The 27,920-nt window shown below is 32.8% G+C and overlaps 2 protein-coding genes across 5 annotated transcripts; one reads left to right on the plus strand and one right to left on the minus strand.

Annotated features, from left to right (window-relative positions):
* Positions 1–2,589: 2,589 nt before the first annotated feature.
* LOC114871984 (GTP-binding protein RAD-like) lies at positions 2,590–27,920 on the minus strand. 4 transcript variants are annotated; one of them, XM_029178657.2, is made up of 11 exons: positions 27,617–27,920; positions 27,438–27,520; positions 27,014–27,276; positions 22,264–22,479; positions 21,550–21,588; positions 20,219–20,465; positions 11,292–11,509; positions 9,395–9,558; positions 6,716–6,807; positions 4,993–5,185; positions 2,590–4,626 (listed from the first exon to the last, which is right to left on the minus strand). In XM_029178657.2, exons 3-11 carry the CDS (start codon positions 27,199–27,201, stop codon positions 4,391–4,393), a joined length of 1,593 nt encoding a protein of 530 aa, XP_029034490.2. In that variant the 5' UTR covers positions 27,202–27,276; positions 27,438–27,520; positions 27,617–27,920; the 3' UTR covers positions 2,590–4,390. The 4 variants fall into 4 exon arrangements, with proteins under 4 accessions (XP_029034490.2, XP_029034494.2, XP_029034491.2 ...); XM_029178661.2 differs by lacking the exon at positions 27,438–27,520 and having other exon boundaries at positions 27,661–27,920; XM_029178658.2 differs by lacking the exon at positions 27,438–27,520.
* On the plus strand, positions 14,335–17,934 carry LOC114871985 (voltage-dependent anion-selective channel protein 1-like). Its single transcript, XM_029178663.1, has 4 exons — positions 14,335–14,507; positions 14,714–14,939; positions 15,757–15,966; positions 17,607–17,934. The coding sequence occupies exons 1-4, from the start codon at positions 14,349–14,351 to the stop codon at positions 17,870–17,872; spliced, it is 861 nt and encodes a 286-aa protein (XP_029034496.1). The 5' UTR covers positions 14,335–14,348; the 3' UTR covers positions 17,873–17,934.

A 27,920-nucleotide genomic window follows, 5' to 3' on the forward strand; every position in this document is an offset into this window, starting at 1 on the left:
TGCTCATTTTGTTTATTTTATTTATTTATTTATTTTTTCCGCCTAATAACAAGCTCATCAAAGAGGAATAAAATTTATAATTTTATCTCTCTTCTGGGCTTCGGCCGACCACCCCTTTTATTTATTATTTCATCCTTCATTGTCAACCCCGCCTCACTTTTTCCGGTTATTTATTATTTAATTCTTCCTTATGGACTAAAGTTCACCCTTTTCAGTTATTAATTATTTTATCCTCCTTTATGGGTCAAACCCACGCTTCCTAATTATTTATTATTTTATTTCTCTTTATGGGCCTCACGGGGACCACCCTTCCCAGTTATTGTTTATACTACTCTTTATGTACTACGGTCTCCCTTTGCAGTCGTTATTTTTTTATCCCAAATCACATATCCTCGTATCCTTTGTATTCCTGCATCACTTACATCCCAACCCTTCTTATATCCCAGCATTCCTTGTGTTCCTGCATTCCTTACATCCCTACATCCCTTACATCCCTGCATCCCTTACATCCTTGCATCCCATATATCTCTGCATCCCTTATATCTCTGCAAACCTTGCATCTCTACATCCCTTACATCCCTGCATCCCTTACATCCCTGCACCCCTTACATCCCTGCATCCCTTGTACCGCTGTAAGCTCTTTTAAAGTAAGAAATCATTAAAAATTTAGTTGCATTTTTTACCGCCAGAGGGCGCTGATTCGACATCGAAAATTTAGTTCACATTTTTGCCGCTAGAGGGCCAAAATTTGTGCAAGCTTTAGTTCCTTTTTTCAACACCAGAGGGCGCTGATTCGACATCGAAAATTTAGTTCACATTTTTGCCGCTAGAGGGCCAAAATTTGTGCAAGCTTTAGTTCCTTTTTTCAACACCAGAGGGCGCTGATTCGACATCGAAAATTTAGTTCACATTTTTGCCGCTAGAGGGCCAAAATTTGTGCAAGCTTTAGTTCCTTTTTTCAACACCAGAGGGCGCTGATTCGACATCGAAAATTTAGTTCACATTTTTGCCGCTAGAGGGCCAAAATTTGTGCAAGCTTTAATTCCTTTTTTCAACACCAGATGGCGCTGATTCGACATCGAAAATTTAGTTCACATTTTTGCCGCTAGAGGGCCAAAATTTGTGCAAGCTTTAGTTCCTTTTTTCCTCACCAGAGGGCGCTAAATTTATTAGTACTTTAGTTCCTTTTTTCGCCACTAGAGGGCGCTTTTTCGACGTGACGTAAGGGATGCAGAGGATATAAAGAAAGCAGAGATGTAAGGAAAGCAGGGATATAAGGGTTGCATAGATGTAAGGCATGCAGGAATATAAGGGATGCAGTGATGTAAGGAATATTGGGATAAAAGGGTTGCATAGATGTAAGGCATGCGGAAATATAAGGGATGCAGTGATGTAAGGAATGTTGCGATATAAGGGTTGGTAAGGCATGCACGAATATAAGGGATGCAGTGATGTAAGGAATGTTGGGATATAAAGGTTGCATAAATGTAAGGCATGCAGGAATATAAGGGATGCAATGATGTAAGGAATCTTGGGATGTAAATAATGCAGAGATGTAAAGGATGCACATAGGTGTAATAAAGTCAACACGTTCTTCCTCCTAATGAGTTTATTCAATAATCTAAGAAGATCAATGCAGCAAATTAAATAAACGCAGAAAATAATATAAAAGTATATGTGTGTTTAGCAGGTAGATCTGCACCCCTCGGCGGTCGCTATAAGACTGATACTGTTCACTTCGCTCTAGGTTAATAACGGTGCCGCAGCTAGCTACTTTTACTTGAATCAATGGCTGTAAATATTTTTTTTGTTTTTTTAACGTGGGGAAATCTTGCATAAGACCCACCGCCGTCCCCTGAGGGGAGGACAGCGGGGGAGTGTCAGATTCTTACTGACTAAAACCCCACGGCGACCGACACTGGCGCTAAAGGAGGGCTCTGGTACCTTATGTATTTTACTCCAGAACCCTCTACGGCTGGCACACGGGTGTCTATCTCGGGGGAGGTCCAAATTAAGACCTCCCCCTGCTGCATACCGTGTGGCCGATACCGGAGGTCGCACCCGATACCAGCTTATCGGGCTGCGTGCAAAGGCGTACGAAACCTCAATTCCTTACGCCAGCAGCCCTCACGGCCCCATCGGTTTTGATGGTGAAGCCGTCATATTTACGATTAGTGTTGAGGGAATGGTTGGATCAACCTCCCCTTGCTGTTCCTCTTATTGCGGTAATATGGCAAGGCTGAGAACTCGCGACACTGATTGATTGACGGGATATAGTTTTTGATATTACCATCAACGTGCGTTAGACTGTTGCAGTGCAAAGTATTTCACATTTTTATACTAGGATACAGAAGATGGCGCCCGTTCTCAAAGGACAATCTCTCGTCGGTGATCTGTAGTCACTCTTTCCTACGATTACAACAGCGCTACTGTCTTATTCTATTCTGAACCGATAATGTTGCATTTGGCATGAAAATGATAAGGGATTTTATTTGGCTTCCTCAGGATAAGAGTAATGAATATGATAAAAATGAAGATGAATATATTTCCTCAGGATTTAAAATACAGAATAAACGAAGTACATCTATGTAGTTCTCTAAATAATATTTATTTACAATACATTTTAGAATAGGAATGGCCAAACAAACCATATGCCGATCTTAGCATCCAGCACGATATGCTGTTTAATCATTTCGATACTTCTGCGAATGTTTTAATTTGTAATTGGTACATAAATTTGGTCCATGGTAGTTGTCAGCAATTGATATTATTTTTCATAATCTTATACAACTATTGTAAATACTGTCGCAGAAATATCAAGGCAGGGATGAATATTAGAGCAATTAAACAAATCATCCGAGAGGACGTGTTGCTTTAATCCGCTACTACACTTACTTGAATATTTAATACAATTTTGTTTTTTCAAAAATTCCTAATAGATTATTTAGACTCATTAATATAGGAGGGATTCAATCTTTAATATTTAATATTATGACTTTAATTGATTGCTTATACTCACTTGTTACATCATATATTAATTACAATATGAACTTTGGTATTTTTATTATATATATTTATATATATGTATTATAGAAACTTTAAAATATAATCTTGTCAATGTGAAAAGAATACATTATAGAAGTATTATACAAAAGTCTGGCCATCAAAGTGTTAAAATGACCGAAGAGCAAAGTGTGGGGGCGACTTAAAGCAGTATGTCATGTCATCGCCCTAATTTGTATGAATTATAATATATCATACTTCAAAAAATTGCATTAATATTCATCCCTGTATCAAGGTGATCAAACAGTATGTTGTGGCAACGACGCCAGTTTGATTCGTTTGGGTTACAAAGCGATAATGTACAGTATACTAATCGGTATCAAGAACAAATTATACTTTCGATATGGCATGACCAAAGTCACTTTTATTTTCGTTTTCTTATCCTCTAATCCTTAATCGTATTCTTAAAACTTTCATCGCACAGCTATAATATCGTTTCACATACGAGACGTCTAAAACCAATACCTACTTACAATTCCTTTGTTGTTTTGCATATCATAGAAAAACTTCCTGAAGAAGCTTTTCACTCTAGAAAACTGTCAAGTCTGCTAGTAGTTCTCCATGGTATGTTTCTCTACAGATCAATACGTTCAAAGTTGAATAAATAATTCCTTTGGACGTCTTCCTCTTTCACATTTAAATCAACTTCGACAAGGAAATCCTTTCGGACACATGCTTCCATTACACTTTTCAGGATATGCAAATTCCATCCCCCAAAGGAGATCTCCGAAATGCACGATCGTTTCAAGAGAAACATATATTTCTCATGATGCTCCAGACGCCTCGTATGTCTTCGAAATCTTATGCTAATTTTATCGAATCCTTCTATTACACTGTTCCATGTCAAATGGCCGATTTTCGTGACACAACACAATCTGGCGAGATTTCATAACACAAAACCATCTCAAAATATTTATAATACATCATTTCGAAGTTTAAAGTTTGTAGAATATGACTACACAAATTTTTTACAAATGCTCTTACTATAAAATAATTACAGTGAACAATGAATGAGAATAAAATTCCTGTATAGACAATTTTCTTTTTAAAGTTAAATTAAGAAACACATTTTTCTTGTTTAATTAAAATGCCATTAATGACCTACGCAGCACAGAACAGAAAAGTATAATTTACAAACAAACAAACGTTTTATTAATGCAACAAATTTCTAATTAAAATAAACACTGAAATATATCATTTCGAACAATTCATGGATTTTTACAACCACCTTTTCATTAATAAATATTAATTTAAATAAAATTATAGGTGTTTAAAGTTTCATGAAAAATGAAATTCAGGATTCTTCGTAGACCTGTAGTTTCGAACGTTAGAGAACGAAAAGATCCTCGCAGCTTTTGGTTTTTCTTTTGAAGCCCAGCAGGTGTTTCAGGATCTTTCTACGATTTTTACTTCTTTTTCGTCTGGTCGCCTGATCTCGATCTCGTTGCGGATTCAGTTTAATTTGCGCCAGGATACCGACTAGTAGTTCGTCCACATGGTGGGCCAGCCCCGAGGAAGTTTCGATGAATTTGCAACCGCAGTTGTTCGCCAGACGTCGACCAACTATTGAGAGAGAAACCACGAATTTCGCTTGAAATTTGTTACTTTAACAATTGTTAATTACTTTGAAATTCGTTAAGGAAAATGTTAGATACTACTTTTTCAGTGGACATTGATTTTATCTATCATTATTAGAAAGTTTTGATTATTCAGCACTGGCGTAAGTCCAGTAACTTAGAAAATTTATTTGTAAATATTACATTGACAACAGAGTATAGTAAACTTTTCTAGGGAAAATGGCGATGTAGTTTTCACACGCTTTATGCATCGCATGAATGAACGAGACACACGTTGAAAAGGGTTAATATGTAAATAACAAGCGACGTGTATAACTCGTTACAAAGTTCCCTTGTTATTTCTATAACTCACCAACAGACGGAACCTCACGTTTCCGCTCAAGATCAACTTTGTTCCCGACGAGGATCACTCCGTGGCTTGCCATGTAATCGCTTTTCCATAGATACATTAGAGTTTCCTCAGCCATCTTTAAGCTTCGTCTGTCTACCACGGAATAAACTACCACGTAAACGTCGGGGTTGTAGGTCGAGCAAAATGTTTCTACCTAATTAGAGCAAATAGAAAAATAATGTTACAAACTCTTTAAATTTTCAGACACTGCAAAGAAAATTTGTTTGCCTTTACGCCTAAACGAAATAATGGCTCTAGAAAATTGTCTATTAAGGAGGGGTAATTTAATAATTAATTAGCAAGGGCGCAACGTAGGTTTCTGATTAAGAAGGTAGGTATAGAGAGGATCCTCCCACCATTTGACTTTAATTTTGGGAGAATCTTGAAGAAACTCAGGGAAAACCTAATCTAAATTTTCTTGTTCTACGTAGAAAAAAGAAGCCTAAATAATAATAAGAAAACTGAGGATCTAAACTAGGAAATCTAAATTTAGAATTTAAATTTAATTTCAGATCTATTTTCTTAAAAATTTAAGTATCGTTGTACAAGTTTTAGTAAAATTTGTATATTACTTTCCGAGTTTTACTTTTAGCGTTAAGATTACCGAGAAAAAGAACATTTAACGAAGTTTTATCGGAACTTGTGATACAAGTGTATGTTGAAAATCTGGTCACGCAATACAACGATCCTCCATAAAGGAGAAACAGCTCATAAGAGGAAAAGCAATGTGTCGATTCTCCGTGCTTGGAAAAGGATCTAACACGAAGTCTCCATTCCGGGGAACGCAGATTTCATTAATCCAAAGGTGAAGGCTGGAGAGATAAAGTTTCCTTTCTTTCATTCGACCTTAATTACACTAACTTGTTCTTATAAAAAGAATCACATTTGCTAATTCTGTACATTTCATAATTATATAAGAGATGCTCGTTAATCTTATAAAATATAAAGATTCATTGATAAATTCATTGAAAGTGCTAGTAAAATTGAATTTGATCGTAAGAATCAGTTAAGTTTAATTTTAATTCAATCTAGAATCTGGTACACCTTTTTCTTTGTACCTGAGGTAAATTGAATTTATAATGTAATCTTGTGAAATTCAAGCAAGATAAAAGTAACACGATGTTAAGTAGAGATAAGTTCACCGCTTTGAATAACTTGGTTAATGTTTTCGTTATGAGGGGCAGAGTTTATGAAAATATCTACCTGATGGTCGCAAAACGGGAAGAAAACAAGAAAGTTTAGAATGAATTTTCTATAATTAACCGAAACTTTGTCGTGTCAGGTAAATTATTAAATGTATGTTACGTTCTAAAGTAAATAACGCGTTGCAGAAAATTTTGAAATTCAAAGAATATTTTTTATTGTCTAAATAATTAATATTTCAAATGAAGCTTACGCTAAATGGTGTTTTAATTAATTAATTATAAATGGCAATGAGAATTAACGTTATTACTTCCATACCTCCAAACAAAAATTATTAGATATTTTCAAACAATTTGTTCATTTAACTTTTTTGCTTACTACATTATATTAAGAGTACACGAAAATGTTAATCATAAAAAAAACAAATGAGAAATATTCTTCATAGAGAATGACATGATTTATAAAATAACCTGATACTTAAATAGATAAAGTATGATATATTTTTCTTCTTTATTACAGAATTTAACAACGTTACACTTACTGACATCTCTGCTGCAGGATGATCAATGATCTCTAGTTCCGTTTCCTGACCGTTCAACATCACGGAAACGGTCTTTTGTCCGTATTCTTCGTCTGAAACAAATTTCAATAATAAAATAATATTAACTTCCTTAGCATCAGTTATTTATTTCCACCTTTTCCTAATATATTCCTTAAATTTGATATTTTTAATTATTAGTAATCAGAATTTTGTCTGTTTCCGCGATTTTTAATATCAGACTATTAAAAAAAAAAATGGAATCAATATTAATATTGCAGAAATGAGTAGAAAAATGACGACACGACTTGTTTCTTAAGAAGATACCTTCCTCCAGTTTCTCATTATGAAAAGGGCAACGGAGATCGATGTCATTTTTTTATTCAAGAAAAATAACCACCCAAATGAAAATGGCTTCTCTGACAATGACATTAATATCAATTCCTTCGTAACAATCGTGGAGTAGCGTGAAAGGGAAATTTCTCAAGAAAAATGAGAATAGAGCTAACGAACCGCGGGTCTCCTTTCTATCATACTTAATCAAAAGAAATTTGATCTCATTTGCTTATTAAACATTAAGGTTTCACAATTCCGTAGAAAAAGAAAGAAATAACTTTTATTACCAGTTGTGATTCTTTTTCTCGAATTAAACTATTTAAAATAAAATGAAAATTATTCAGTTTTCAAGTATGTTACTTTTTAGTTTATGGACTCGTTTTTAATTTATTAAAATTAGTTTTACGACTCTTTTATTATAACATTGCAACAAACACTCTAATTGAATGCTACTTATTACAGAAATATGAAATTCAGGTAAACCGCCTAAGTAATTAATTCATGAAACATTTAATTAGTTCGTAAATTAATGCTTAAACAGTTGATTTAATTTAATCAGCTCCGGTTGACTGTGCTAATTAACAATATTATAATTAAAAAGAAGAAAAATTTGCTAATCTGTTCCTTTTTCATTAATAACTTGCTAATGTAGGAATATTAAGCAGAGATTATACTAATGAAATCGGGAAAGGGACAATAATTTTTATCTTCAGGCAAACAGCCTGTGAGTCGTATTTCTCTTATTTCGCAGCAAATGAAAAGCTTTTAATGCAAAAAGGGAGAAAAGCTGTTGGAGAAATGGCAGACAATCAACATTATTCGACTATTCATTCGCGTCGAATGTAAACGACGTCACTTTCCTACCTACATTTCCTGTTCAAGTACAAATCACACCAGCAGATCGACTACAATTTGCATTTGCGGGTGCTTGTACCTCGAACAACCCCCATTGACCATATAATCGCGTCACTTATTCGATTTGTCACGCTTTACTTCTTTCAAAAAAGATACGAACTGTTATTCAACAACTAGAGAAAATATTATTATAACTAATTTTGGAAAGAAATTAACATTGTTCTAATCCCCTTTAGACTTTATTTCAAAATTAATTATTCTTACAAATATTCTTATAAATTATAATATCTGCTATTATAATTTATAAGGAGAAAAGAAGAGAAATTCGGTCGCAAAAGGGTTAAATGAATTTTGAATTCGAAGGCCCACCATTTCATTCGCGTAGGCGATATTGAATCTGAGAGCAGAAGGTCAAGCAGCGGTCTTATCGAGTAATTCAAAGACAAGAGTAAACTTTGAAAGGTATTAAATGCAGGCCTCGAAACGTTCCGTGAAATCTCGAAACGGTTGAAATCGATTTGGCTCGAAGCGTATGCTGTGTCGAGGAAACATTTCGCTTGAAATTACGCCAACTTTCATAACTACGAACTTGGTAACGTTTCCAGAATTTGCGATAAACAATTTCAAACTACGTACTTGGAAATTGTTAGAGAAATTTATAAAATTAATTAAAGAAACTCAGCGAATCGAACGAAATTACTAGTTAAATATTAGCTCGTATCGTATTAAATGACCAACTTTCAAACATATTGAGTCTGAAATGATTTCATGACATAAAAGTATCGTAAAGTAGCATTTATACTATATCAAATTAAAGCTTAAGGTTTAAATTAAATGTTTATATAAATGTTCCATTGCAATTCTAAATATAAAATGGCGGCTTGCCAGATACAGCAGAGAATAATTAATTTCGAGATATATAGAGTCTAACACAAATTGATGACATAAAAGTATCTCAAAATAGGATTTATCATACATCAATTTAAAACTTAAAGCTTGATTTAAATTTCTACATAAGTGCTTCTTCAATATCTTTTATACGAGATGGCTGATTACTAATTACAATAACATATATGATCTATTATTTGTTCCCATGAAAGATCAGCCATTTTGTAATAAGAATGTTCATGAAATCCTTACGTAATTATTTTCATTATATTTTAAGCTTTAAATTGATATAGCACAAGTACCATTTTATGATACTTTTCTGTCATGAAATTACGTCAGATGTTCAATGTTTCAGAACCTGTCATTTAATAAGCAACCACCTAATAGAAAAATATTGAAGCGATTTCCGGTACAGACTGTCATACCAAAAGAATTAAATTAAATACAGAAACAGTATATTAACAAAGAGAACGAATAAAATTAATTCCACCAAATTCAACATATTAATATAACATGGAATTGGTATATTAATAATGGAATAATAATTTCACATTTATATCATTATTGTGCGAAACTTCATATCAAATATTTATTATACACTACCGAGTGATGTGTCGTAGGCGCAGATATAATCGCTGGTGGTGAACTGCGCGGTGAGGGCGGTTTTACCAACCCCCGATGCACCCAACATGCCGACTTTGTAAGTGGCCACTCGTTCGTTGCACGTGTCCTCCTCAGCTTCCATGCCAGAAAGCTGCGACGCGGAGCTGAAACAAACGGAAAGAAAAAAAAAAATCGAGAAAATGTGGCTGACTGGTGGAATCGTATCGATCGACCAAGTAAAAAAAAAAGAACGTTTGTTGCGCGAGTTGCTTGCCTTGTGGTTCTTTAATGGATCTTATCAGCCCGGTTAATTCAAACTCTGGAAAAAGTACCACAATTTGAATTTTTATTTTCTGAATAATATTTAAATTCGTGCATTAATGGAACAAGATTGTGTATAAAAATGTACTAGACTTTTCAGTACTATAAATATTAAATATGAGTAACATTACTTTGGAAATCATAAAATATACAGAATATCATATAATTGGTGGTAAAACATTGAAGAGGGATGATTTAACATGAAAAAATAAAATGAAAATGTAGAATATAATGTTTTCATATGAAGCTTTATTTTTGAGAAAATAGTGCAATTATCTATGTTTCAAACTATCATAAATTATTTTGCAATTTTTAATTAATGTGAGAGTAAATTAAAAGGTAACAAATACATAGTATATTTTTTAATTCAATATCTAAACTAAACCAATTCTAATTTTGAGTCACCTTTTCCCAAGTTATACCACCAATTACCTAATACTCTGCGTTTATGTCAGTGAAACAGTTTTTCAATTATTTTACATACATTAATGAACCATCTAACCGTTAAATTAGTCAGTTTTCATTCTTTATCGAAAGTTTCTTGATGATTTTTCAGATTTTTCCTCATAGAAGAGCACTCGCTGAGATTACATCTTGTTGCACCGCAATCTGCTCAGGGAAGTTTGGTCGTTTTGCGACAGCGATATAACCTTTTGGGATTCAAGCGCGGAAACCCGGTGGAAAATTATACGAGACGAACGAGCAGGGAAACGCAAGAAAGGCTCCTTTAATCTCTTTAAGTGGAATCGTAAGGGAGAAGGATCTTTTGGCTTCCGTCAGCCGTTACCCGAGCCGCGAACACACCAAGCTGGATGTAATTGCTCGACGTTAATTACACGGCTGTTAATTGCTTCGCGAGAGGAAAGACAAGTGGCGGGCTTCGACATCCAAGGCTAGAGCCACCTGACAATTGTAACATTTTACCCCATGCAAATTCAATTATATTCTATTTTTATGTTTATATTCAATATCGCGAAATTGAAAGCTTCCGCCATTCGTTACCAATTATCTTCACTGATTCAATTCCACAACTTTTCTCCATGCATTTATGCTTTCAATAGAATTTAAACTTTGTATCAAATATTTCCGGTTGAAAATTCTTTAAATTCTTAAAGATTAGGAAAAGTTAAATAATATTCAATAGCTACTTTATGTGATCTTTTGAAACAGCATTAACTCACAGTCTCGAATGAAGTAAGAAAATCCCCAAGAGTCTTATTTAATATGACTTTTACTAGCAGGAGGTTTCACAAACAAAAATAATGTGCATTTGAAATTGAACCAACATTTTCCATCTATTTTTTTATTTTACTATTAAAAAAGTATTAAATGTTCAAAACAGAAATATAAATCCGCTGTCACTGACGAGCTAAAGTTATATGAAATGACATATTAAAATTTCATATTTATTTTATTAAAAAAGAATTCTTTTCCTAGTATCGTTCAATATTGAAATACTACAAATTTTGTTACCAAAATGTAACAATACATTGTAAAATGTTCATATTTCTAAGGAATGCAATAAACAAAATTGATTTCCGGAAATTCTATTATTGAAATAATTCTTGGTACTTACCTAAGTAACCTTGCTTCCCTAGTGCTGCTGCAACTTGTGCCAGAGGATGTGACACTGTTGATGCTTTTGCTGCGACGGCTTTTCAACGAATCCCCGAGGTTGTAGACCCCGTTCGCTGTTATGGAAAATGATCTTAGTCTGTAATATTCCACGCCATTCTCGGTTTCACCCTCGTCAGTCCCGTTGGCGCCACCGCGTTTCGTTTCAGCAAGCATTGGCTGCAACAGCAACGATCATTCTTGCTTAACCCTTGCAAGGCATATACAAAATCATTTTGGCCCAACTACAGAGATAAAATGTATAAAATTTTATCTGTAATAAAACTGTCTTGTAAAGGATCTCAATAGTCTACTTGAATTTCTTGGAAAAGAAATTTCTTATACAGAATCAAAGTAAAACGTGAAAGTTATGTAAAATAGAAACACGTTGTGTACAAAGTAAGTCTTCTTTTAATGTAAAATAAATTTCAAACTTCTGTCGTAACATAGTTTATTGATTTTTTGTTATTTTGCATTCTTCAAATCTTATTCATATCTTGAACTTTCTTTATTGAAGAAGTATCATATCTACCTGTTATTTTGTATACAAAGGGTTTCACCTTTTGTGCAAGGATTCTTAGTTCCTTTCATATTTTCAAGAAAAATATGTTCTGGGTCTTAATAGTATTGCAACAAATTTTATTTGTTGAAGAGGTAGATAAAAATGGCGACACATTTATAGTATGAATTAAATCTGTAAGCTCGCGATCAAATCGTCAAAATTAAAGCAATAAAAATGAAATCAACGAAAATCAAATAAATAAAAATCAAATCAATAACCTTTTGTTGGATATAAAAAAAGAAAACTTAATAGGATTTTTTCGTTTGGAATATAACAAAAATTAAATCGATCATGAAAGCGAAAGTCACAATGCACAAATTCGTATCGAGTTCATGCGTGAAAATTCATCAGGGATTTATGCGATACGCTTCTATTCCCGGCGCTTTTGTTCGAAACGCGACACGATTCTCTCTCATCGTAAGCTACAAATAAAGCGCACGTGCTGCGAAATTAACCTGCACGAGACGAGGAAATAATTTCACGGACCTCGTACGAAACTGAACTGGCTAGAATCGCTCTTCCACGAAATATTCGTTCAAACGTCAAAATTAGCTTGCTCTTTGAAACGAATTTTACTTCTTTTACTAATTTTGAAGGGTAAAGGAATTTAAAGGGGATGAATTAGTCACAATTCATTCATTTGCAGAAGGAAAAGATCGCTAATCTCTCAACTTAGCATTGAAGGTACAAAATAAATTGTTTATATAAAAATTTTTAATCAAATCAATATTTTAAGCTTTGTGGGATTCGATAAGTGATCTGTATGAGGGATTAGGGTCAAAGTGAAACCCTGTCCATCAATATGACCATTAGAAGAATTAAGGGGTTATTCCTGTTACCTTGTTAAACTAATTCCATGAATCAACTTATAATTAATAATTCTAAATTTTTCATAATTTCTGAGTTTTAAAAATTAAATTAATGTTCCATATTTTTATGAACATAGTCATTTGCTTTTTCTAGTACTTCTTCTCATTTTTCTATTAATTTGAAAATGTATTCCTCAAATTATAATACTTATCCAACTTTAAGTCGTTGATCATTGCCTTCCACGACGATGCTCGCAGTGATTCTCGCGGCATGTTAATCGCAAGATACGTCAAACGGCACTGTTATTGCCTTTGATAACTGATCACAAAAAAAAAATCTGGAAGTATCGCAAGTTTTCGGCAAGTGATCCGCCGTTATAAAGGAAGGTTAAAAGACGGCGATGTTGCACGCGATCGAGAGGGTCGTCGCGTCAATCGTCGAGTCCAGTCACATCGACGTTTCAATCTGGTGAATGGCCCTTAACCTTTCATACATGCAACCCCTTCTCACGAACTTTCTCAACGAGCTTTCATTTGAAGAAATTATTTCGCTTTCCTTCGATTATGTATTCGCAGTACTGGATTATTGAACGAATTCTACGAAACGTATCAGATTCATATCAATGAAAGTTCGTGGTATTGTATGAATTCAAGCTGAAGTTATATATCTTTGAAATGATATTTGTCAAATGCAAAATAATTAGTATAAATTTTAATCCTTCTTCCGATTTCCAAATTTAATTCCAATTAAAATAGTTTCTTAGGGCCATTATTTAATTTAGGTATCATTTTTTCAAATTGATAAGAGCAAAGTTAGTTTTAATTCCAAAAATATATTTGCAATTAAATATAAATAAATAATTGCGAATAAATTATATTAATACTCATTGAATTAAAGCATGTTTAGTTTAAAGCCTTGGAGGGAGCTGTTTATAATACAATATAAAATTCTGTCTTAAAAATAATATATTTCTGGCTTCTAATAATTAATGGATCAACTGGTCCTTTTCTCCTAAGAAAAAAATGCAACAAGTGTTTAAGTTGTGCAAAATAATGAAACGAAACAGAACAAACACAACTTGTAGTTCATTATTCTGTGAATGAAGATTCTAGTGACATCCTATTGTACAGCTCACAAAAGAAAGAAAAATAATGTAGGGCAACTGTGCATCTTCCCTGTCTCACTAGGGTAATGAGACACAGAAGATGAAATATGTTGAAACATGATGTGAACCTGTTGTTTATAACAGCATATATGCTCCATATAACAGAATTAATCAACACCAAATCCTCGTGTAGAAACTTTTACTAGACTACATAATATTGATGGCTCTAGCTATACCTCAGGTACCTTCTTAATATGAAATATTGTATGAAATATTTCAAAAAATATTGCATTCCTTAAAAATATATCCATGTAAAAAATAAAACGATGGTTGAATAAATATCGAACCCTATCGAACATAGATTACAATATTGATTATTTTAATTACTAATATAATCCCAATAAATTTTTTATTAGAATTTTACATTATCGATTTCTTTATAAGTTATCAGTGTAAAAATGCCGCTATCTTCTTTCTTCTTACAGTTAAATCGATTATCGTTGGTGCCCTACTCATCGTCAACCTTTTCTAAATAACACGTCATGTCTGTGCCGAGCTTCGCAGATCTCGGAAAAAGTGCAAGGGATGTGTTCACTACTGGTTACCATTATGGCAAAAGTCTCATGAAATTGACTGGTAAAGCAGGATCTGGTGGCGTGCAAGTAGACAGTGATTTGCGATTGTATTTCGACGATTCGAAGGTAAAACAATCTTCGAATAATTGTAAAGAAAATTAAACAGAATTATGGATTATAATTATAGAGCAGAAAATTAAGGAAAGTCTTAATTATCAAAGCTAGATATTTGAAAATTTTAACAAATCTTGATCTATGATAGAGAGAATGTTATTTTTAAAAAATTTGACTTTTTAAAAAGAATACACTTTTTGGTAATTTTATAATTACAGTTAACTGGTGCCGCACACGTAGAATACAACACGAACGAATACGGAATTTTTCGGCAACAATGGACAACAGACGGTACCATGATGTTAGGTTACACCGTAAATGGATTCCCAATATCGAGTATGGGTCTGCTATCAGAACTCAGCTACAATCCTGCAACTGTTGCTGGAGCTATAAAATGTGGGCTCAAATGCAACCAAGAAAACGTTAACGCAGTCTGTTCGATCTGTTAGTCGATTTTACCGTTTTTCATTAATTAACTTACGATCAAATTTACGTAGATTATAGTTGAATTCGAAAATTACAATTACAACTGCAATTAGGTATAATTACATTTGGATGTTAACTTAGGTTCATTTAAAAGTGAACAATAAAATTTCATTTTAGCACTGCGAATAGGTTTTACGAAACTCACCCGGCATTCAATGTAATTCTCTTAACACTCTTGCAAGCAATTTTCATTATCGTAAAATAAATTTTCTAATTTTCAGTATTAGAAAAGCGACAAAATTACCAGCTGAGAATGTGTTAATTATTTGACCCAATCGTTATCCTCAACTTTGCACATACAATTGACATATTATCTACGCACAACACCTTGCATTTGCATTTATGCAATTAATGATTAAATGAACTTACAATTATCGAAAATCGTTTAATAATTTTGTCCTGTTCTCGTTTACACAGACACCAGACAAATTTTAGCGTATACGCTGCAAATATTGAAGTTAAACTGTCGTCAGGTTCAGAGTTATGGAACGTTTCGTATTTACTAATAAAAGCGTATGGAACAGAGAGAAAAAGTTTTTGAAACGATCCAATTTACTGACATGGAGAAACAAAATTTCAATTAATTTAGATTTCTGAATATAACCGTGTTATACATGTACGGAATATTTCAACTTTAGTGAAATATGTCATTCGTTAAAATAAAGCAAAAAATGTTTAACACGTTGATTGGCATAATAGTAACAGCGATCAGATAATTTTATTTCACGCTGAAAACTGGAAGATTTCTAAATGAACAAATTTATTTTATTTATAGCTAGTGACTTCAATTCGAATATAAACGTATTGGGATCAATCGTGACAGCTATAAAGGGCCTGATGATCGGTTATCAAGGTGGATATAGCACGGAAACAAATAGAATGACGAAGAATGACATTGGCATGACTTATCTTTACCGTGACGTCGGATTTCATTTTCGATGTGTCTCCATACCGAACGAATATGGACTGTCTCTCTTATACAAAGGTTACAAATTTTTAATTAATTGCAAAATTCTAGATTTCAAATAAGTTAACATGTTCTTCACATACGTTAAAAAGTTAATTCCAAGGAAGTTAAAATGATTTTAATTGCTCAAATATGATCAATTGGAAATAAGTTAAAAAGATAATTCCATATAAGTTATTAATTATTTTTAAAAAGAAATGTTCTATAATTATATTGCTATTCAAAAGTAAAAGATTTGAAAATTCTGTACATGAGACAGAAAAAAATTTTCATAAAAATATATTATATCCTCTACAAAAATATGAATCTGAATTTACAAGCTGCTAATCTGCCCTTTAAAATAAGGGTTGCGTGTAAATAACATTTCAAAAGTTTGAAGGTAACACCCGAATCGATTTTTAATCCCACGCAAGAATTTTCGAAATGATCATTCCGAAATCTATCGTTTTAATGATGGATTTAAACGTTAACACAAGTACACTGGAAACAGGTATTCCTTTGAATTCATTGATTTCCGGTTGACCAATGAACCCTGTTCGTTAACTGCTCTCGAACTTTGTTACATGAATGGCTTAAATGTTTCGAATGTCGGACAAGCAGAAGAGTGAAATTCTCACAAAGGAAACTGCTGTCAGAGGAAATTGAAAAGGGGTTGTACGTAGTTTCATTGAACGATGCATCGTGAGTTGCATACTTTTATACGGAAAAGAAAGTTTGTTCAATAATGAGCTATATGGATTTTTTCCTGATTACCTGCCTCAAAATTATTTCTAAAAAAAAATTTTTAATATATATTTTTCAAAAAACGCTTTGATAAATTTCTTAAGATCTAATACTCGTTATTCAAGTCAAACTTTTATGTGACAAATAACTGGAATTAATCTAAAAATTTTTGTTTGATTTTTTAATTTATATTATTTCAAAATTCAAGGAAATTTCAAGAGTCTGAAATGAAAGCCTTAATGAGAACAGCGCCAGGATTATTCTGAATATTGCTTAATTAGCATGGAGTATAATCACCATATGATACACTATGTATTAATCAATTAATATTCCACTATAAACACGTAAGACTATTATTGAATTTCTAATGAAAATTATATTCCCAGTACTGATTTGAAAACTGTACGGGTGTGGTCTGATTAGAACAGTGTGCAACTTTGATGCTAGATCGGGTCAACTTTTCTCGAACACATTGATGAAAATACCGCGCAAACGTAATTTCAATTCGTTCGAAGCGAGGAATGGTATTGTGTAGGTGGAACAACGGCTTGCATAATTTATGCACGTCTGTTTCATTCGCATTACTGTCGCTGTGAATCGATATTACTAATCATGATTGAAAAGTTCTCTTGAAATTAACACCAGTATACTCCACATTCATTTATCCATAGGGTGTTTCCGGAATTTAATACCTTGCCTTCGTTTTCTCATATCCTGGCTATTTCAATATTTTTCAAATCTCTCCTATCACAGGGTTTGAAAATTTTAAGCATTTTTTATTTTTATAGTACCCTTAAAATTTTACATATTTTTTAGTATTGCAGTATTTTTGAAATACTTGCTGTTACAATTTATTTCACTTGAAACTAATCTCTCACAATGATTCTATGAAATTTCAAACTGACGAAATAACAATGGTCTTTTTATTTTTCAAGTGAACTCGGATTGGGACGCAGCGATCAATGGTATTTTAGCCAGAACTGGCGGAATGCAGAAATGGACACTTGGAACCGGTGCGAAATGCCAGATCGACGACAGATCAACGTTTCGATGTAAATTCAACACCGACCTACAACTGGGTATGAGTATGCAGCACAGACTCGATCCACATGTCCTGCTAACCTTATCCTTTAACGTCGATTGTTCTAACATAACAAGAGGTGGTCACAAAGTCGGTCTAGCCCTCGAAGTGGAAGGCTAAATTACGAATAGGACACTCCTAGTCCTGTTTTCCTTTTGTAAAAATGCTCTTTGATATCTGTACTTTTGGAGTGTATTTGCTTTTCGTGCATATTGTGAACGTTCATATCAAATGTCCAATATTGATATTAAAGATATATTCTAATACAATTTAGTACGAATTTATTAATAATTTAAATGGCTGATCAAGTGAAAAAGAAAAATAATATTTCTTACAAAAATTAATAACAGGAATTCTATTTAAACTTTCAATTGACGTAGCATAAGTGCTATATTGAAATATTTTTATGTAATGAAATGACTACAACACAATGATGATGACTTTCGAATATTTCAAAGATTGATTTTTCATTTCATAATGATTTCTTCCAATTCAATATTATCCACTTTGCATATTGAAAATCAATTTTCTTTAAAATTTATTTTATACATCCCTGATAACATGTTCAAATCTGTCCCTCTGCTTGAAACATTCCAACGATTTGCCAGCTGTTCACGAAAGTTTCTATGATTAATGAGTTGCACTTATAGCAGAAAATCGTTTAATCATACTCCAATGCGTACATTATTGATGTATCGTGATATTCACCCCTAGTAAAGTTTCCATTAAATGAGAGAGCATATCCCTTGGTTCGATACAAAATATAAGAAGAAAAAGAAAATGAAAGCATGAGGGATTGTTGCTTTCCAACACTGAATATACATTTTCTTTTACCCCTTTGATGTTTTATATGAAATCTTGCATAATGTGAAAGTATTCCGTTCACCCTTTGAGCTTCATTCGGTCCATACATTAAAGTAATTGTAAGTAGTATCATCTGAATCTTTCATCAAGCTTATGATACGTAAAAAGTAAGTTCGAGATACGAAATTCATATTCGTTACATTATTCATAATTTAACCCTGTGGTGCAACTCCGAGGTAATATATCAAATTTTTGTCGTAAATTGAAAACTTTCTTGTATACATTTTGCACTGTGTAACACTGAGATTTACGTGTATCATAACAAGTAGATTATAGTGTATTGAAAAGATTATTATTTTAAACACATTTACTACTATAATAAAAATAGATATTTTTCATTAAAAAACGGATTAAAACGTTAATTGATTAAGCTTTTACATTGATATCTTGCATTATTAGTATAATATTAACTCTACTCAAAACTTGTTTCCTTTTTATTATTACTAATTATTACCTTATATAAAATTTGAAGCATTGGTTACTAATGACCGCCATGGAAATTAACGTTTCGCTATAGGAATATCCAATTAAAGACTGTAGATATAAAATTCCTTCAACCATATAGAAATATTTTTAAAAAACATTTTATTCCATTTTATTTTAACCAATTCCATTGCCTCTTTTTATTATTATTTATTTTTTTTATACACAACAGGCGATCAATACTGCGTGACTATACTTACTTACTCTGAGTACCTTCTTTACTTATCTATTTATTATTTTTTTAATATGCAACAGGCGATTAATATCGAGTGACTATAGTCATTTTTAATATACGCGAACCGTTGAATGGTTTCCTTGCTAGCCAATTTCTCTGTTTTCTTTTCTTTGAAAGGTGCAATTAATTATAATGTTCGTTTCAACGATATTTAGCCTGGCGACGATCATTAATACCCGTGGACGTATTTCAACAGGGTATCACGTAGTTTGGTAATTTAACAACGATACTAGAAATTAATGGAACAGGAACATTATTGATCTTGCTGCTAACGCGTAGCTCTATTGTAAACGAAGAAGTAGCTTGCGCGAACTTTTCAACAGCACAGATGAAAATTTACGAAGTTAAAGGGGAACGATCTTAATCAATCGTAACGCGTTATCTTACTAACTCTAACTATTACCTTCGGCAAAAATACGGAAGTACCATTTCTTTTCTCATCCGAAATTTGCTCTGAAAGGGTGAAATGATTTTTTAAAATTTGCCGAATTCAGTATAAATATGTCTCCTTTTTTTATATTTGGATAAGTCATTAAATCTAGAATTTTTTTTATCCCTCACTGTTGATAAATTGTAGAGGATAATTTCATCCTCTTAGAATAAATTTCAACTAAAAAGAGTATAATTTCTTATAATTTACAAAAATAAAACAATAAAAATTTCAACTCGTTATCATACACTATTCTGGATCAGTCATTTCTAAGATTATCTCTAATTTTAATTCAAAAACAACCTTTCAATCTTCATTGCAATAAGAGTCGGTCGATTAATCACGATTACCAGTATTCCACAGGGAATTGCTCGGAATGTAACAATGCAAATCCCGACAATGCAGGTGGAAATTAACATGGCCGTAAAATCAATGCACGTAAATAATAACTCACCTTGTGCCTTGGAACCGCTGGCATACTGCTGGTCCTTCCACGATATTGCCTTGGTCCTGGACCACGAGATCCTGAGGACGAACCAGCTGGTCCAGCTGGGCTTGTCGGACTTGGACCACCTGGGCTTGCTCCTGGACTCAAGTGAGACGAGGTCGACACTGCTCCAGGACTAATGGCCGGTGTTCTAGTGGGACTCCTTGGTGAAGGTGATAAATGACCCCATGGGCCAGCTTCTGCCTGTAGAAACCTATTGTTTGGAGGAAAATTGTTATCAGCTCGTGATAAAAGATCTTGTTTGTTGCGATGTTGTTACGTTAACCTTGGGAATAACAGCAAGTCGTAATTTTGAAGGATTTAGGTTTCAAATTTTTATGTTATGTCAAATCGTGTCAGACTTGGTGCGCATTGAAATTGGTTATTATTCAATACAACTGGAAATTAATTATCCTGTATGAAGAATATTAATGAATAGTTTATAAAGTTATTTTTATTACTTTTTAACCTTTAAATTGATATAGCATAAGTGCCATTTTACAATACTTTTATGTCATGAATTCATGTCAGAGAGTTACAATCGTTTCAATTTATTAGCATGTAAGTCATTATTATAATAATAAAGATATTATTTGAGATTGCGTTTTAGTGAAATTAAAAATTATTTTTATAGCTTCTACGGTATCCTACATTTTATAATTTAATAACAACATTTTTTTAATTCAAAGGTACTTGGAACATAAAGCTTAGCCCAAGTTACAAATCTCTTCAACTTCTAAATTATAGAGTACTTAATCTCAGGACTTAATAATAAAAAAGCACGTATTTAAATTCATTAATTTTGAAAAAGTAGAAAAAATATTAAAATGAATGTCCTGGATGTAATAAATTCAGAGAGACAAAAAATCTAAAAGGGAACAAGAGAAGAAAGGTATCTAGCAATTATTATTAACTAAATAATACACCTTACAATTACTTACTGTTCCATGAATACTATTTTAATATTCAATTTTTATACTCGGTTCCATAAAAGGTACAATAAGATACGATAAAATGAAGCTACAAAAATTAATATTAAACTTGGATCTTTCACAAGTCAATTAAAAGATCATAATTACTCGTTAAGATAATTTTTGGAAAATTAGCTCAATGGATAACGAATAAAGATGAAGAATGGTGTCAACATTTGATTAAGTTCCCAGATAATTTAAAATCTTTTCAAACTTGAAAGTAATTAAAAAAGCAATTAAGCGAAAGATGGCAGAAGTATTGCCGTGTAAAATGTTCAAACTAAAAACAGAGCTGAGTGGGAGAATAATCAGATTCAAGAACTTAACTGTACGATACTGTGATGTAAAAAGGGTCCCACTAGTTTCCTTAAGAAAAGAAAAACAGATTATTCAAAGCTTCTCCCGAGAGGGTAAATGATTTTCATATTTTTTTTCTCACTGAAGTTCCTCGTTAACTTTATTTCTGGTGATTCAATATCTAATAATAAAATATTGATTCTTGAATACCGCGTAATTTCAAATGATTCCTTTTTTAATTATTTTCTGAAAGAAGTATTGTAATTAAAAGCTTCCCTTCATAGGAAGTTCCTTCAAAAACAAGCAACAGATGTTATTTCTATACTGGTATATTAAATGTCTTTAAGAAAATTGTTTTGTTATAATTTATTTTGCAATTTAATTTCAATTTATGTATTAATAACACGATGCGATGTATATTCCGTTGTGAAGCCGTATTTAATTTATCAAATCAAAAAAGAAAATAGAGAATAATGAAAATTATATTGTATTACAGAAATTTTGTTTTCACGAGAGAACTGAATGGCTTTTGAATTTTGTTTCAATTTTGATATTTAAGATTAAATTTGGAAAAATTTAATATAATTCACAGAATTTCTCCGGCGAAAATTAAACGTTTATATTGAGTGGTGGAATTTCTTTCCTCTACAGTGCCACTTTTTTATAGGAAAATGAGACGCATAAAAATTCTCCCAATTTTAATATTCTGATTATGAATTCATTTAATCCAATGAAATTAGTTACCTGTGCAAATCTGGAGTTGGTCTGGCCACCGCTATACTGGAACTGCGTCGTCTAGAAGGGGTTGGTGATTTCGGACCATCGGCACTGGTATGTCCTTGCACTGATCCTGTTAATGAGCTGCGATGCAAACGAACCTCGACCTCGCTGCTTCTCCTTTGAAAAGCCCTCTTGCTCCATCGTCGGCTCTTCGAGTCTGAGTTCGAGCCCTCCTGTTGTCTAAAAGGACAATGATGAGTTAGCACAAAACATATAATTGATCCTTTGCCTTGTTCAACAACAATTTTAAACAGGCTGAGTCAAGAGGATAGAAGCGCCTTCTCTTCTCGTTTCAAAAAGGAAAAGCTTACTTGTTTAAAATTTCTCGTCGAGATAAACACGCTCATCAAGTTGGATAAAATCAAGAAAAGACATTATTGATAGGAGATGGAACATAATGTTGATCTTGTTAATATTAGTCAAAGTTGGTTTACACGAGAGGAATTAGGAGAGAAGTTCGCTCGTTAACACGGTTCAGTTTGTGTTGCCTCTTCTGTTGATGTTCCCGATGCTCATAGTTCAAGTATATCGATATGTTACAATAATTACAAATATAAAATAGCATTTTTTTTAATATAATATTTAAATACGTTCGTGAGCCAGTGGTATGGATCTTACGCTTGATTTATTAAAATATATTGGAGATATTAGAACGTAAATGCAGAAATATAATTTGAAATTTCTGTTCAAATTGAACTTGTGAATAATTTCATGCGTTCCTGCTGATATCCGATTTAATTCTCACAGTGAATAATTACCCCCAGGTATGTGGGTTGGTTTATACCTGCGTTTCATTTACAGAATGTATGTATATTGAATTATGTAAACGAAAATAAAATAATGTCAAGTACGTTACGATTTATCTGTTCATTAAATTTATTCGTTGAATTTGGATTGAAATATATCAAAATAAAAAAGAATATAGAAATTCAATAAATATTCATTAGAGTTATAGTCAATAAAAGAAGATTTGCATACATGGAATCATGACTTATTCAACACTGTATTATTTTATTTAAAAATACCATCACAAATGACTGATTACGAAACATGGAAAGTCTGATACGATTTCATGACATAGAAGTATCTCAAAATAATACTTATAGCACGTCAATTTAAAACTTGAAGTTTGATAAAAATAACTGCATTATCGTCTCATGACTACACAGTAACTGAATACGAAGTAATTGGTTGTCAATTAGAGCAAGCAGTAAACCCTAGTAAAATTCAAGTTTCGTTTCTTGATAGAGTAAAAGTCTAACGCAATTTCATGACATAAAGATATTGCAAATTTACTCTTATAGTATATCAATTTAAAGATTAAACTTTACAGATAATTACTACGTAAACGATTTGTTAATAATCTTGATACAAAATGGTTGATTCTTCGTTGAAACAAACGAACTGTACAAAACCAATTTGTACCAAACGATGTGTTAATGAAATATACTTCATTCTTTTCATTAAAAACAAAATAAGACATGTTTAGAATCACACTTTGGACTTCAAATTGCCACGCCATAAGTGTCATTTTACGATACTTTTATGTCATGAAATTGTGTCATTTAGTTAACAACTCAATTGCTACCACTTACGAAACACCCAGTACAATAATATGTAATTAACACCTCGAACAATATTCATAAAGAATCATCAAAAGGTTTCCGAACAAAACGTATCTAATTGTGAAGAGTAACCCTATTATCCGCGAACACGAAGCGAAAATCATTGAATGAAAAAAAGAATAATAGCGGCTGGTTAATTAACACAGAATTGAAGTATCAATCTGGATCCTTGGCCGAGTTACTCAATCAAATTAGGGATTGGTCGATAACTCCATTCTATTTCAGCTCGTATCTTAAAGATTTATCTGTCACGTATCGAGCTACCATGAAATCGCTTTACAGTGTAAACCCGAATCTGAGAGTCTTCCACTCGAGGTGGCTTCGTTCCGCGTGAAAGGTCGTCTCCGGTGTATTCCACGTGTTCCACACTTGTACGAATTCGGATACGAGGAAATGTGATTTCGCGATAAAATTCTAATGTCCTTTGTCGGGTCCATTTATCGTTTGCTATTTCGCATCCCCCTTTCATTCATACAAAATGTTATCAATAACGTGGCAATGACGTTACGTTCGAAGAAGAAGGAAATTTCACCTTTTCATTTTTCTACTAATTGACGAGAGGAGCAGGTGGGTATTTTGTGCTCATTAAATAAGTGCCTAATTGCTTAGGTAAATATCAAATAAATGCCAGGGTTGTTTCCCTCGAAAATACAGAGAAACCATAGAGATTACGTAGAACCCTAACAACATTAATAGAGACACAGGGTTACTACATTGACCACATTCGCAACACTCTCTCGCCCATCTTTTGATTGATTAACTCGCCAATTAAAAACCTGATTAGGTGGAACTTGAATACCTAATAGTATACTCTGATAATGATAAGAAAATTGCAGATAAGAATGAATAATCTTTGTCAAATTTATTTTTAATTACCAGATTCATTCAACTTTACAATCTAATCATTAGAATACAAGGGGTGGAATCGTCAGAATAAAAGCAATCAATAATTTAGTATTGAGAGTGAAACGAAATTCGATAAACGGAGGAAACTGCCTTTAAATTCTACCACTTTAATTGCACTTAATTGCCCACACGTATCTCGTAGAAGGAACGATTTACAACCATGGATTAAAGGATAGCCAGAACAATCGAGGAACGATTAAAAGGATTCTATTTTCTCTGGAGACAACATCGACTTCCTACTAGGATCTGCGTAGATTATAATTATTGCTTTGCCAGAAATAATTGCATCGTAATTACTGACGGAAACGGAAGCTTCCGTCGCCTGGTTCGTTCGAGTGAACTGAAATAAAATCTGTATAATGGGTCAGGATTATTAAATTTATTTCTAAAGAACGTTATACAGAAAATTATTTTACATTTCAAAACTTATTTAAAAAAAAAAAGATTAATTAATTTCTGCGACAAGATGGGAATTATTTTTGAATGTGTTTTTTAAAAAAGAAATCTTGTTCAAATTTTCAAGTGCATCTTTAGTAATAAACATCTCGTCACTTTTATGCCAGAATAAATTTAGAGCGTGCCTATAAGTGGAGTGTGAACGTGCTTGATTCTAAAATAAGCAAAATTTTCATTACCTTCAGATTGTTACGCAATTACTAAGGATTTAATGAGGACAAAAATGTAGGTATTTCAACAGAGGTTACGAATCGGTGAACTTTGAACAGACTTCTCCAATAATAGCGGTAAAGGTATAATTATAACAGTTGAATATCGAGTTTGAAGAAATTTTCCCTTGTTCTATCTATTCCATTCTATTAAACGTTCATTCCATTTTGCATGCACGATTGTAACATGGATAAAAGATATGGTATTTCATTTTTATTAAACCTTCTACTCTGTTCTACGTCTTTGTAATCCAACAATGATTTTTAGTTTATTAAAATTATATTAAAAATCAAGTGGCCTATATGAAAGTGAATTATGACCCTTGAAGTAAACTACTCTTGGAGTGGTGACCAGGTTCCCCAATTTTGATAAAAGTATCCAGTGTCTAATATTTTTATATTGCTTTTTATTTCGATTCAAATATTTATTTTTAATTCAAATAAGATTTTACATAAAAAGGAGACCAATTTTGGGGATACCAGACCCTCTAATTCCTACCTAGTCCTAGTATCAAACTTCCTAAATTCAAAGAGATAGAAAATTGATGAAAGATAATCGAATTAAAACTTGGATAAATTGTGTGCACGTATATTGAAAGCTCATGCTTGCATAATCATCGTTATTATTCCTCATTAGTATTTAATGAGGAAGAGAAGACAGATAGTTCAACAGAGACTATAAATTAGTCCTTGGATGACATTTTATCTCATTTCTCAAAGACGTTTCAGTAGTTTAGAACTCTGTTTAACATCTCTTTACTTCGTGTCTGTGCAATATATCTTACTGCATAGCGAGAAACTTCTCTGATCTTCGTCTATTTGGGTTATATCTGTTTACCGTGTACCATGAAACTTCATCATGTAACGACCGATGGCACGTTCCATGGGACATTTCGAACATTACTAAGGGCTTACAGTATTATGGCCTTCCTTCGTTAAAATGTATTATCTGTAGCAGGTAATTAATACATTTGCTGTCTGTACACATATTCCAAGGTTGTTAGGAAATGATTAAATTTATGAAACGAATAAAGAAAAACAAGAATGTCACAAAGAAACGATAAAATCGTTCTTTTGTAATAAAAATATTGATGGAACGAATAGGTGATAATTTTCATGAAATTTTCCACTTTAAAATGATATGATATAATCATTCTTTTGTAATACTTTTATGTCATAAAGTCGTGTCAGACTTTTACAGACTTTGAAGAAGAAACCATGCACCTGACCTTACTTAATTATTTATTGTGACTAAAAATTAGTAATTTCGTATTAAGAATATTGATGAAAGATTTATGGAATTATTTTCTTGCAACCTTAAACATTAAATTGATGTAGCATAAGTAATATTTGATGGTACTTTTATGTCATTAAATTATATTAGGCCTTCATAGACTTCTAATCTCAAGTTATTCTAATAAATCACCACTACGAAATTTATTTATTAATAATATTCCAAATTTGAGAGATTGACTATTTAAATAATACTTAATTTTAACAAACAACCAGAGTATTTACCTAGGTATCAGCTTATCTTCGAGCATACTGGGTAGATCGTTTGAATCTTCGTTGAGTGCGTCGAAAAAGTCTTGAAACTTATCAGGAAAGCTGCTGGGCGGACAGCTGTTCATAGAAATACGATCAAGAAGCTCTGTAGGATTTTTTTCGGCGGCTTCATGATGCCCTGACACGGTTGACGTTTCCATATAGTATTATCCCGAATCTCGAAGGCGATCACTTTAACCCTCGAACAACGGAGCAGGGTCAATCATGACCCAAACCTACGGAACGTGTACAACGATGCTTCCAATAAAATGAGCTAATTAAATCTTTCAACACAAAACCATCGATTACTAGGTAAAACAAGAGCCAAAGGTAGAGTTTAAAAATTTAGAAATTAAAAAGAGAGAAAAAGAGTCTAACGTTAATTAAAAATTGTCACCTTCTCAGTGACCCGCCGTTCGAAGATCAATTGTGTTTTACCGGATATCCGTTTTGAACCTTCATCCGCAAAAATTCAAGGCTCTTTTTCAAAAAAGAAGAATAAAGTCTGAGAAACCGATACTTTGAAAATATCGATAGTTTCGATAATAAATACAGTTTGAATGTACAGTATCTCACAGATGAATCGAAGAGTTTGTTTATTGTTAAAAACACTGAATTACACGATGAAAGATGTAGCTTCAGGTTTCACGTGGGTGGAGAACAATTCGAACGAAAGTTCCCTGCATCGTTTTTGATGATCCACGTGATTTTTGTGAGAACAACAGAGAAAAACTAAGAGTGTGAGTTGAGTCACGAAATAGATCAAAGGGAATGCTTTTTATTCACGATCTCTTTCGCGTGGCTGTCGGAACGACGAAACGACTTTATCTCGACAAGACCTTGATGAAAACTGAAGCTCGCATGGTTGTTGCACGTCGTT

This window comes from Osmia bicornis, chromosome 6, assembly GCF_907164935.1.
Source record: "Osmia bicornis bicornis chromosome 6, iOsmBic2.1, whole genome shotgun sequence".
NCBI lineage: Eukaryota > Metazoa > Arthropoda > Insecta > Hymenoptera > Megachilidae > Osmia > Osmia bicornis.

Excerpts from the sequence above, each read along its gene's own strand:
- LOC114871985 (XM_029178663.1), top strand. The coding sequence starts at position 14,349 with ATGTCTGTGCCGAGCTTCGCAGATCTCGGAAAAAGTGCAAGGGATGTG. Across the intron at positions 14,508-14,713 it reads TGTATTTCGACGATTCGAAG|TTAACTGGTGCCGCACACGT; the intron begins GTAAAACAATCT and ends TTATAATTACAG. Across the intron at positions 14,940-15,756 it reads TAACGCAGTCTGTTCGATCT|CTAGTGACTTCAATTCGAAT; the intron begins GTTAGTCGATTT and ends TTTTATTTATAG.
- LOC114871984 (XM_029178661.2), bottom strand. The coding sequence starts at position 27,201 with ATGGAAACGTCAACCGTGTCAGGGCATCATGAAGCCGCCGAAAAAAAT. Across the intron at positions 6,808-9,394 it reads CGCCTACGACACATCACTCG|ACGAAGAATACGGACAAAAG; the intron begins GTAGTGTATAAT and ends AATTTGTTTCAG. Across the intron at positions 5,186-6,715 it reads ATCCTGCAGCAGAGATGTCA|GTAGAAACATTTTGCTCGAC; the intron begins GTAAGTGTAACG and ends TGCTCTAATTAG.